This window comes from Apis mellifera, linkage group LG15 (assembly GCF_003254395.2).
Source record: "Apis mellifera strain DH4 linkage group LG15, Amel_HAv3.1, whole genome shotgun sequence".
Lineage (NCBI taxonomy): Eukaryota > Metazoa > Arthropoda > Insecta > Hymenoptera > Apidae > Apis > Apis mellifera.
In genome coordinates, this window is record NC_037652.1 from 9300030 (window position 1) to 9313896 (window position 13867).

The 13867-nt window shown below is 16.9% G+C and overlaps 2 protein-coding genes across 6 annotated transcripts; both read left to right on the top strand.

The window, feature by feature from the left end:
* Window positions 1-273: 273 nt before the first annotated feature.
* LOC724596 (transducin beta-like protein 3) lies at window positions 274-5240 on the top strand. The gene is made up of 15 exons (XM_001120493.5): window positions 274-299; window positions 528-579; window positions 651-855; window positions 959-1133; window positions 1376-1546; window positions 1611-1783; window positions 2247-2446; window positions 2520-2723; window positions 3012-3201; window positions 3287-3405; window positions 3740-3895; window positions 4002-4167; window positions 4231-4455; window positions 4726-4853; window positions 4968-5240. The coding sequence occupies exons 1-15, from the start codon at window positions 274-276 to the stop codon at window positions 5160-5162; spliced, it is 2385 nt and encodes a 794-aa protein (XP_001120493.3). The 3' UTR covers window positions 5163-5240.
* On the top strand, window positions 5055-10512 carry LOC412830 (cys-loop ligand-gated ion channel). Of its 5 annotated transcripts, none has more exons than XM_006563697.3 (9): window positions 5055-5192; window positions 7693-7885; window positions 8051-8280; window positions 9042-9124; window positions 9212-9367; window positions 9465-9620; window positions 9708-9873; window positions 9945-10131; window positions 10225-10512. In XM_006563697.3, the coding sequence occupies exons 2-9, from the start codon at window positions 7709-7711 to the stop codon at window positions 10480-10482; spliced, it is 1413 nt and encodes a 470-aa protein (XP_006563760.1). In that variant the 5' UTR covers window positions 5055-5192; window positions 7693-7708; the 3' UTR covers window positions 10483-10512. The 5 variants fall into 5 exon arrangements, with proteins under 5 accessions (XP_006563760.1, XP_006563765.1, XP_006563759.1 ...); XM_006563702.3 differs by having other exon boundaries at window positions 7693-7882; window positions 10225-10511; XM_006563696.3 differs by lacking the exon at window positions 5055-5192 and adding an exon at window positions 5752-6053.
* Window positions 10513-13867: the final 3355 nt, after the last annotated feature.

The following is a 13867-nucleotide window of genomic DNA, read 5'->3' on the forward strand; positions in this document are numbered from 1 at the left end:
TATTTACCGCGAATTTCATGTTATGATGGATAAATGGATTCCTGAAGTGCCATAAGATTGCAAAAATTCATAAAATAACATTAAACATAAAATTAGATAATCCACGAAGAAAAATATTATATTTGTTCGTAATTGTTTTTTAATTAATTTTAGATTTTTGTTTTATTTTTAGAATATATATTTTTATTTATAATCAATTAACATAAATATAAATAAGTGCTAATTATTAAAATTATTTATAAAACATATAATTTTTATGATAATCCATAAAACATGAGTAGTGTTGTTTTGAAAGAAGCGTAAGTAATTAATTTAATTAATTTTTTTCTTTTATATCCTGTAATTAATAAAATTCTATATTATATACTCATTCTTGAAATTCTCATACTTGAAATTTTATATCAAAAAAAAAACAAAATAAAATAAAATAAATAGCATATACTTGAATTATGTAATGGATTATATTTTAATTTTAAAATTTAATTCTTTATATACATATATATTTTATTAATCATATTTAATTTCAGTTTCGAAGTTGAATCTAAACATGGTGCTTTTTATACAGGAGGAAAAGTTCAAGTATATTTATTAAGGCATATTATTCACTCTTTTTTTATTTTACTAGATAATTAAATTAATTTTTCTTATAGTGGAGTACAGATGGACAATATATATTTTGTCAAAAATATGGTACAGTTTCTATATTATCAGTAAAGAAAGGTATAGTAATATCTTACTTAGGAGAAAGTAATAATAATGAAGAAGATACAATTAATACATTTATTGCAAGTAATAATAACTTAAACATTATCACACATCATAAAAGTGGTCTTTTCAAATTATGGAATTGGAAAGGTAATATTATTTAACTTAATTATAAGCAATTGTTATTCAATATAATAAGTACTTTTACTACATATTCTTATTACAGATAATAATACTCATACTCTTATTACAGATAATAAATTAATTAAATTATGGAAGTCTATTCACAAAGGTCCTGTAGTTCATATTGCTCATTCCATGGAAAAAAATTTGATGGCTTCTGGAGGTAGTGATGGTATTGTCAGATTATGGAATTTACAATATCATACTTGTACTCATAATTTAAAAGGAGTTCAAGGAGTTATAAGGTATTTATTTTAAAAAAAATATAACTTTTATTCTATTTATAAATAAATATTCTCATAAAAATTTTTTAATCATATATTCAAATATTTATAGTATATAATATTTATTTAAAATTTTTTTTTATTCTATATTTTAAAAATAAAACTTTAAAAGATTATATAAAATTTATATTATCTTAAATTAAACTATTTTCAATATTTTTATGAAATTTTTATGAAATTCATAAATTAAAATATAATTATAGCATTTTAGTTTTTCATCCAAATATTGATAAAGAACTTATCTTTGCTGCTGGAGATGATATTAGAATTCATGGTTGGAATATTAAAACTGGTGAAGAAGAAATTACGCTTTCTGGACATTTCAGTAAAGTTACATCTTTATCTTTTATTAAAGATAAGGATTATTTAATTAGGTAATATATTTAAATATAAAAATTTCTAATGTGAATAATTCATAAAATTTTTTTATATATATAGCTCAGGAAGAGATAGAGTACTCATTTTATGGGATCTAACTTCTGGATCATCAATACGAGTTGTACCAGTTTATGAAGAAATAGAAGATACATTTATTATATCTAAAAATTTATCACTACCTTTTTATAACAAAGATGAAAATGCTATTCATATTGCTACTGCAGGAGAAAAAGGTTTAATTATACATTTTTTTATTACATATTATAAAAGATACTTATATATTTACAATAAACTAACATTAAATTAATATTTATATCAAGTTAAGATCAAGTTAATATTTAATTTCAAATATATTAATTCGTGACTTTTTATTATCTTATAGTCAAAAAAGATTCTATTATAAATATATTTTTTTATAATATGATATAATCTTTTTTATTTTAAATTATATTCTAAATATAGTCTACAGTTTATAATCTATAATCTAAATTAGTCTAAATTACTATCAAATATATAATTATTGAATCTCTTTTTTTTATTTCAAATTTGTTTTATTCTTTATATTTGAATAAATGAATGTTATTTTTGTTTTTCATGTTTTATTGTAATGATTGTTTAAAATTTAATATATGTTTTTATATTTTATAATTATTTAAAAATTTTTTTATTTATTCTGTAATTTAAATTCTTTTTAAGGAATTGTAAAAATTTGGGAAATGAAAACTGGTAAAGAAGTATATGTACAAAAAAATTCCATTGTATCAGCTGCAAAAGAAACAGAAACTCTCTCGATTACACATTTACTTTATAATGATATCAGTAATAACTTTGCTGTAGTTACAGTTGATCATAATATAATTATTCATTCATTAGAAACATTTGAATGTATAAAACAGGTAAATTTGATTTTTAAAATAAAAATAAAATTTATAATTTAATAGATAAATATATAATAATTATTTTTTATAGTTAATAGGCTACAGTGATGAAATTTTGGATATTGTATTTCTTGGAGATAATGAGAGCCATATAGCAATTGCTACTAATAGTTGTGACATAAAATTATACAGTACTTTAACTATGAATTGCGAATTGTTACGTGGTCATATAGATATTGTGCTATCTCTTGCTACAACACCTGCTAATGTCTATTTACTTATATCTGCAGCAAAGGTATGTAGGTTTATTTGAGAAATAATGTTATTATATATGTATATCTTAATACAATTGTTTTTTAATCAATAAAAAGAAAAATAATAATAAGTTATTAAAATTACAAAATTTTAATAATTTATTATTATTATAATTACAAAAAATAATATTTCTAGAATGAAAAAAAAAAATTATACTTTTTTTTATTATAAGATAAAATAAATATAAATACACAATAAATATTAATTATAAATTGAAATAATATACAATAATTAAAAATTGAATAATATATAAATTGTTAATTTGTAGGATAATAGTATTCGTGTATGGCTTATGGATAAACAAACAAATAAAATATCTTGCATTGCATCTGCTATTAGACATACTGCTCCTATTGGTTCTATTGCAATTTCTCAAACATCTTTCAAATTTTTTGTTTCTGTTAGTCAAGACTTATGTCTTAAATTATGGAATTTACAAAATGATATTGAATTTAAAGGTAAACAATTTGTTATGAATTATTATGTTTATTTGTTATGAATTATTATTTTTAAAACTTGATATTATATATTTAATAATCATAGGTATATGCTCTTTAAATGTTATTCATACAACATTGGCTCATCAAAAAGATATTAACAGTGTAACTATTTCACCAAATGATAAATTAATTGCTACTGGATCTCAAGATAAAACAGCTAAGGTATGATGCATTAAATTTTTAAAATTAATAATATTTATGACATTCTTCATTTTATAATTCATTCATTATTTATTTTCTTTCAAATAATGTATTTATATTTAATAGATTATTGATTCTTATTATGTTTAAATATTGATTATTGATATCCTTAAGTATTTAATTTTTTCTTAGCAACAACAAGAATTAAAATAAAATAAGTAATTTATGAAATAAATATTATTTTATTTTAGATTAATAAGCAAATCGTATAATTTTTATATATTATTATATAAAAATTATTAGATATACCATTTAATATAGTATTTTTATTAAATATATTTATATTGTATTATAGTTATGGTCTGCTGATTTACAATTACTTGGTGTATTTCGTGGACATCGTAGAGGAGTTTGGTGTGTGCGATTTTCACCCATAGATCAAGTACTTCTAACAGCATCAGCAGATTGCACAATAAAACTTTGGTCATTAACAGAACTTCACTGTTTAAAAGTAACTTTATTCGCTAAATTATAATATAATATAATATAATTCCATTCTGTTTATTAGAATTATATAATTATTATTAATATGTTTAATAATTTTATTTATATGCCAGACACTTGAAGGTCATGAATCATCAGTATTAAAAGCAGAATTTTTGTCACGTGGAATGCAAATAATTACAGCAAGTGGAGATGGTCTTTTGAAACTTTGGAATATTAAAACATCAGAATGTACATGTATTTTAGAACAGCATGAAAGCCGTGTATGGTCACTTGCAGGTAAATATTATTATAATATTATTTACATATTATGTATATTATAATTTTATATTTTAATTATAGTTAGTAAAAATGAAAAAACTATTATTAGCGGTGGAAGTGATTCATTGTTAATAATTTGGAAAGATGTAACTGAGGAAAAAAAAATAAAAGCTGCAAAAGAATTAGAACAAATTGCATTAGAAGAACAAAAATTATCAAATTTATTTAAAGCAAATGAGTTAACTTCTGCATTAAAATTAGCTTTAAAATTAGAACGTCCTTTTCAAGTTCTCAAAATTGTAGAAAGTAAGTATTAATAAAAATTTTTATTGTATTTAAAATTAATTATTAAATAATACGATATTTTTTTGAAATAAATTAATTAATTTATATATTATATACATATAAAATTATTATCTTAATAACATTATATAAAGTATTTTTCAAAAAAGAAAATAGATGTATGTAAAATGTATTAATCATCTTATATAAATAATATAAATTCCCTATAAATTAATAAGAAAATAATGAATAAAATTATCTTTTTATTGTTATTACAATTTTTAATTTTTTTAGCTATGTTAAAAAAAAATAATTTTCATCTTGAAAAAACAATTCATGAATTAAAACCAATTTACAAAGAAGAACTGCTGAAATGTGCTATTACATGGAATTTTAATAGTAAAAATTGTCAAGTTGCTCAGGTAAATTTTTAGCAAACTATATTATTCTTTGAAATAAAAAATTTTATTATAATTTCATATTTATAATATTTTTTTTGATTAAATTTTTATGATTATAATATTTATGATTAACAGATAATTATAAACACATTAATGATGGAAATAGAAAATTTGGAATTTCAAACAAAATTAACTTCCACATTGGAATCTATGATACCATACACTAAACGTCATTATATAAGGATAACAAAATTATTAGAAAATTTGCATTTATTTAATTATACTCTCAATCGTATGAAACCACGGATTACAATTGTAGAAATGAGCTAAATATGTAATTAACGAATTCTATAAAGTTCTGTAAGATTTTACATATTTTTTAATATATTTTTATTTTTTCAATATAAATTTTTAATGATATATATATATATATATATAAATTTTTAAAATATGAAAATTTATTTAATTTTGAATTAAATAATGAAAAAATAATGATTATACATTGTAAAATATATAATATTTATTATATAAATAAAAATATAAAACAAATATTAATAATAATGAATATGATATCAATTTATATATATATATATACATATATATATATATATAAGTAATTTATATTAATGTTTATATTAAAAGATAAATAAGTAAAATTACATAAATTTTAAGAAATCATAAAAATCATAAAAATAAATATAGAAATTAGTATCATTAATTTAATATATATAAGTACACATCATAATTTATATTTTAAAGTTTTTATTTCTTATTATTTTATTTGTTTATTATTTGTATTTTAAAAATTAAAACTTAATAAAATGACAAAAAAATTTTTGATTTTTTAATAATTTTTTTTTATAATATTTATTTAATTATTTCATATATATTTATTTCATATATATTTACACAGTTTTAAAATATTCTATATTCTATATATTCTAATTTACAATCATATCATATATAATATCATATATAAACATCTAAATGTTCGCTTTAAATAAAGGAATACTGTTAGTGGGAGGAATGGTTGGGTAATGTTTAGTTTCTAACAAATTTACTCAAGAGTATATATGTATATGCAACAAAGAATCAGTCCAAGTTTATTAGTGAAGCAGATAAGTCATTAGGGAACTTAAAGATGGCTTTAAAAATAATTTTTGATTTCATATTTTTTATTTATCTATTACTACAAATGTTACATTTAAATACATCTACTATGTAAGTTATATAATTATAATAAATCAATTTTTAAAAATTTTTATTAGATTTAATAATAATTTTTCCAATTTTGTCTTACAACTAAAAAATATTATATATGCATGTTTTTATTGTTATATAAACTCATAAATAAGGATTTATTTATTTATTGTTTTTAATTTATTGTTATTAATCTTATTTTTTACTATCTTAAACAAATAAAATTGTCATAAATTTATAACAATTTGAAAATATAATAAATCATAAAAAATATATTTTTATTCTAGTAAAATATATTGTAAAATAAGAATTTTATACTCTGATTTTATACTCTTATTTATACTCTGATATATATTATAATTTTATATTTATATCTGATATAGAAATATAATGTTACATATAATAATAATAATGTATAATAATAATGTTTATATGTAAATAATTAAATTTTAAAACATTATGAAAATATTAATATTCAAAGATAACAATTTTTTATTATAAGATTATATCATATGATTATATTTTTATAAGATTATAAGATTTATTTTTATATTATAAGATTATTTTTAATAATATATTATTTTACCATTCTTTTTATAATTTTTATAATATATATAATATTATTATAAATAAATTCTTCATTTATCATGATTTTAATTGCAAGTAATAATTCTTAACTTTTAGTTTATAATTATTTAATTTTTATAATATTTATCAATTTATAACATAACAATTTTGAAAAAATTCTCTTTTATAAGAATATAGATATATAAAAATATGACTTTTAAAAAGAAAATTATATAATATTAAAGAAGAAAAAGAAAAGAAAAAAAGATTCTATTTTCAATTATGATACATAGTTTTATGAAGAAAAATATTGATAACTTATATAAACAGTTAAATGTTTGATGCTATAAATTAATATGTTCATATTGTAGATAAGACTTGTTATTGAAATTGATATTAATATTCTGATTAGACTTCCAAAATTCTATTGTTTAAAAATTAATATTTTTATATTCACAGTTAAATTATATAATTATTGGAAAATAAATATTAAAATAATTTTTTAAATTTGTAGATTTTTTATCTATATTTATAAACTATGAAATATTAATATAGATACAATTAAATTTATAAAATTATACTTTTTCTTCAATTCTATTTTTATAATTTTATGAAAATTATTTAACTATAATAAATATATCTTTTTTTACATTTTTTAAGAAATATTTAAATTTCCAATAACAAAAGACTTCTTATAATATAGAGTCACATGCATTGCATCATGTCACTGGTTCTAGTACAAAGCAACATAATTAACTATTCTTACTATTTAGTAATGTCTGGAATTTTAATTCAAGGACTTCTTTTCAAAACAGTTTTATCTTTTAACACAATTATATCTTTTTTTTATAATTCAATATAAGTAAATATCAGTAAATATAATATTAATTAAAATATATTACTAATGATATTTTTAAAATACATCAATTTTCTTTCATTGTTATTATAATTTTTATAAATTTTTTGTAAAATATTTTTATTGTATTATACTTTTTATTTTTCTTTTATTAGATAGATATATTATAATACTAATAAAATTTTAAACAAAATTGAAAAATTTTTATATATATATAAAATTATATATTTTTTACAGACTAAAAAATTGTCCAATGTTAAGCAATAATAGTTCTATGACACAAACTGAACTTTTACAAGAATTAACAAATGATTGTCGTTATGATAAGATGACTAGACCACCAGGAGAAATTAATTCTATAAATCCAATTAATGTGTATACTAAAGCTTATATTTATACAATTAAATCAAACATGGCAAAAACACTGGTAGTTTGTATTATAATTATATTTTATATTTATTATATATGTAAATGAATTTTGATTTATTCATTCATATATGATATATTAATATATAAATTTCACTACGTTTCTTACAAATATTTTAAAATAATGATATTATATTCTTTATAAATATATGTAAAAATATTTTTACAGCAATTTGATGTACATATGATGTTACAATTTAGATATTTGGATGCCAGGTTAAAATTTTCGAATATTGCTCCATATTTAAATCAAATATATGGTGGACAATTTGTACGTGATCTGATATGGACACCTACTGTTTATGTTTCTAATGAGCCCAGTTCAGCAATAACAGGAAATAATGTAAAAGATGTACTTGTTTCAATAGATCCATCAGGCATGGTTAGATTGAATACTAGGTTTGTAAATAAAACATTAGATTTATTATATTAATTAATTAAATTATATTTTTATTATATATATATTATTATATTTTATTAAATATAATAATCATTGAATATTTTTTGAAATAAATATCAATAAAATATAATTAAAATTTTATAATATATTTAAATATGATATAAAATGTAAATATAATATATACAAATAGTAAAAAATAATTTTAAATAATATAATATTTAATTTATTATTATGCTATTCTTTTATTATTATATCAATATAATCCTTTTTTAGTTATTCAAAATAATAATTCATTATTGATATACAAATGCATATATTGATTTACAAATGCAATTTTTTTTTATGCATATATTATATGAAAAATTAATCATTACATCTACAATTCACAAATGATAAATAATCAAAGATTAGATTAATATTAAATTTACTTTTAACAATTAAGTTAGATTATTAATATTATATGTTTTATATAATGAGAATTATAATGTTCAATGTTAAAAATTAGAGATTTATCATATATTATTAATAAAAACACATAAAAAGATATTGCACACATTAAAAATTTGAAATATTTTATTTCAAATAAAATTAATATTAAGATTTAAAAAAAATCATATATAATTTAAAAAAAAATTATATATATTTTAAAACATTAGAATTTTTTAATTTTCTTTAATTGTATTTAAGAAAAATATAAACACAATATAAACTAAGAACTCAATTTATTTATATAATGAAAGTAAAATGTAAATTATTATAGGTTGCAAGCTACTCTTAACTGTGGGCTTCGCTTGGAGAAATTTCCATTTGATGTACAAGAATGTCCACTTATTTTTGAGAGCTGTAGGATGTCATAGTTATTGTACTATTACAATATCAGCTATTTTATTCTATTATGCTCCTTGGAATGAATGGAATTTTTACCTACAGGGACACACAATGTGCTTGATATGGTGTTGTATTGGGACCAAGAGCCAATTATACTTGCAGATGAATTACATTTAACTGAATATAAGCTTGTTGAAAAATGGGTTAACTCATCAGAAATATTTTATACTACATCACAACAATATTATGGTCATTTTGGCATGTATTTTTTTACATATAGTAAATAATATTTCAAAAATATTATAATTATCTTTTGTTTATTATATATATAATTAATAATGCTTTATATTTACAGCTGGTAATTTCAGTTCAATTAGCATAACATTTAAATTAGCACGTGAGATGGGATTTTTTATGATGGATTATTATATACCATCTATATTAATAGTAGTTATTTCTTGGGTATCCTTTTGGTTGCATATGGATGCAAGTCCACCGCGAATAGTTTTAGGTGATAATTTTAAAGAAATATATAACTTATTCAATAAAAATTAATTATATTATAAAATAAAAAATTAATTAAAATTTTTATATTTAGGAACAAATACTATTTTAACATTTATGACTCTTGCATCAAAAGTAGAAAATTCTCTACCAAAAGTTTCTTATATAAAAGCTAGTGAAATATGGTTTTTAGGTTGTACTATATTCTTATTTGCAGCAATGGTTGAATTTGCTTTTGTTAATACAATTTATCGACGGAAGTATGTATTATTCATTTATAAATATTACTTTTTATTCTAAAAATTATTATTAATTTTTTAAATATATTCAGAAAAACTGTTCCTTTAAAGAAAGTAAATAGTAAATATATATTAAAATCGACATTAACGCCAAAACTAGCTCGAAAACAATTTCAAAAAAACACTACTGGGCTAGAACGATCACGATCTTGGTCATCACTTGATAATACTAATACAAATGATCAAGATTATTCAAGTCAAAACTATCTTACTGTACATGTAAATATATATATTATTTTATGAGAAAAATTTAAAAAATTTCAAACAAAACATTCTATAATTATTTTTCATAATAAATATACTTTTTTACAGAGTTTTCCAAGTACCCTCAACATTCCTTCTGTTAAAATTGATGAAGATCAAAAATGCTCTATTGAAAGCATTACAAGTGTTAATAGTACATCATCACCAAAACCTTTTCCACGAAGAGCAACTCTTGCACAATTACATAATTTTACAACAATGACACCACAAGAAATTGCTCAGTGGATCGATAGACGTAGCAGAATTGTATTTCCTGTAGCTTTCATCATATTTAATATTCTTTATTGGTCTTTTATTTGGATATAAAAATTTCATAATTAAATTAATATATAAAATATATTTATAAAATATATATTTTAAATTTTTAGGAAAGTAAAAATAATCATAAAAGTTTTATATTTATATATATTATATTAAATTAAATTTCGTATAATTTTAAATATTGTTATCAAAATCATTAAATGGAAAATTTATTTTTTATAGCATTTATACATTAAAGATTGTTTATTTATTCAATATATTATAGAAATTAATTCAATGTTTCTATATTAAATATATTAAATTTTAACATTTATTCTAATTATATAAAAATGTTATATTTTACAAATTTATATCAATTATATGAGCAATGTCTGAATAATAATAATGTTAATTATTGTAATTAATAATTTAATTAATAATTTCGGAAATAAAAATTTGTTTAAACTTATAATAAACTTATATTACTTAAAAAAAATATACAACATAACAAATTAAAATATTAACCTGATATGCATTTTATTTAGAATTTATTTATTTTTAATCTTTTTAATCACTATTTAAAAAAATATAAGTTATTTTAAGGAACACTTTTTGCAATTGATGAAGTTTGCTATTTTTTTGGACGTATTTTATCACTAATATTAATAAAATTTATGAAATTTTTAAATAATATTTATATTTTAATTATATTTATATTATTATATATATTAATTAATTATATATTATAATTATATTATATCTTATATGATAATTAATCAAAAGTTGTATTAGCAATATATGTAATATATAATTATAACATATAATTGTATTTATTAAATATAAAACATATAAATATAATATAAATATGTAAATATTTTATTAGAAAAATTTTATAAGAAAAATAATAAAAATAATAACTAAAAAAATTTTACATAATAGTTTTTATAAAAAATATTTATTGAAATAATTTGAGTATTTAAAAAGAAAAAAAAAATTAACATATATGTATTTATATTTTTATTTATTTTAAAAAATTTTACTTAATTTTATTATATATATATTATAAAAAAATTTATAATATATATTTTATATATTTTTATATATAATTATTCTATAATTAATATTTTTATATTGTTTACTCAAAATTAAATATAAAATATATATTTTTTTTTAGTAAAAAAATATAATTAAAAATTAAAATCGATTAACTATAAAATTATTTCAAGACATCAATTAAATATTTTCATGTCTTTCTGATTATTAGCATATTCTTCTTAATAATTATAAATATTTGTAATTATATGTATGATAAAATGTAAATATTTATTTGTGTTTTATATTTCATATTTGCTAAGAATATCAAAGCTAATTTAAGATATTTAAAATATGATTTTGTAATTTTCTAAAATGCATTTTATAAAAACAAAAGGAGTAATTATGGTTTTTATTTATAATCAATTTTGTTAAATAATGAGAGAAATTTTTTTTTATATATTTTCTATATTTATAGTATAAAAATTTCCTATATTTATTATATAATAATTTCCTATATTTATAGTATATCTTTATACTTTATTTTTTTAAATATAAATATTAAAATATTTAGATATTTATAAGCAAATCATCGAAATATTCGATCGATTTTGAAGTATTTAAATTTTTTTCTATTATAATTAATTTTAAATTACGATTTTTTGTGGATGCGTCGTAAAAACAATCTTCAATTGTAAATTATTAATTTGGTCTTAAAACTTTCTATTAAAGGGTAAGTAAAAATAATTTTATTTAAAAAAAAAAACAAAATTAATTATAATATCTTTTCTATTTCTAATTTGAATATTTTGTCCCAATTATATTTTAAACAAATATTAAGAATAAAACATTAATAATTAGTCAATAAGTTAAAAATAAAATCATATAATTTTTTTATAATCACATACATAATCATATGTTTAATATTTTCTATTTTAAAACTTGGTACAAACTTTCAAATATAGCAGATTAGTATCTCACAGAAATCAAATATTTATATTAAAATAAATTAATATTTATATGTTGATCTATATGAATATTTATATGGTTATGTTTGTTTATGTACAAAGGATGTTGTATAAGTACAAGTTTATATCTATCAAAATTAATATACATGATTGTCACTGAATCTAAATATTTTATAAAAATTTATATATATAAAATATAATAATAATATAAGATAATTTATAAGATAAACTGATGTCCATACAAAAAAAAATTTTTATATGCATATCATCATTTAAAAAAATATATTATTTTATAATATTTTTATGAACAAAATATATTGCTATAAATATAAATATTATAATAAAATACATATATATAAAACTCTATGTATATCAGTATAATAATTATAATAATATTTTTATGGAATGTATTACATATTAATATTAATAAAATTTGTACTTGAAATTACTATATTTAAAATTATATTATTGAAATAATTATTTAAAATTATAATAACTAAATAATTAATTAATATATGTACATATATATATTTTTATATACATGTAATATAATTAAATATATTTCTAATTATGTAAATATTTAGATATGCAGATTAAGATTGTTTAATTTTGAAAATAAAAATGAATTAGATTTTGTAAAAATAAATGCAAATATAAAAATTATTTATACATACATTATAAATATTTATATATATAAATATTTAATTATATATTATGTAATTATTCTTATAATTTAATGCTTATATGCATTATATTTTTTTTAATAAAAATTTTTAATAAAGATTCAATTTGATTGATTTGTTTCATCTTTTTGCTTTTTTTTTATTATTATCATTATCATATTTATTATCATTTCTCTATTTTTATTTTGTATATTTATATACAATTAAGTTATAAAATTTCTTTAAAATTAAATCCTCTCACTAATTATCAATCCTCTCATATTTAATATCATTTAATTAATTAAGAAATGTTATATTTATTTTTTAGAATGATGTCATTAATATAATATTAGTAAATTCAAAATATTATTATTAATATTAAATATTATTATAATATTATACTGTGTAATGCTTGTATAAATATAATTAATATAATTTTAAAGTAATATTATATTACATAATATTATATTAAAAAAGTAATATTATATTACATAGCATAAAAAAATTTACTAAAAATATTTCATAAAATTTGTGCATAAATTTAACAAACAAATTTAACATACAAAAATAACATTGGTCCTACTTGAATTTGTTTTTTTTTTGTTATAAAATTTCAGTATTCACTATTTTTATCATTGTTTTAAAAAATTAATTATTATATTTCATAAATCATTATGAAAATTATTAAAAAAATAAATTATACAAATAATATAATATGTTATTTACTCTAATATATAGATATAATAAATAAATATTTAATAAAATTATACATGCAATATTTTGCATATG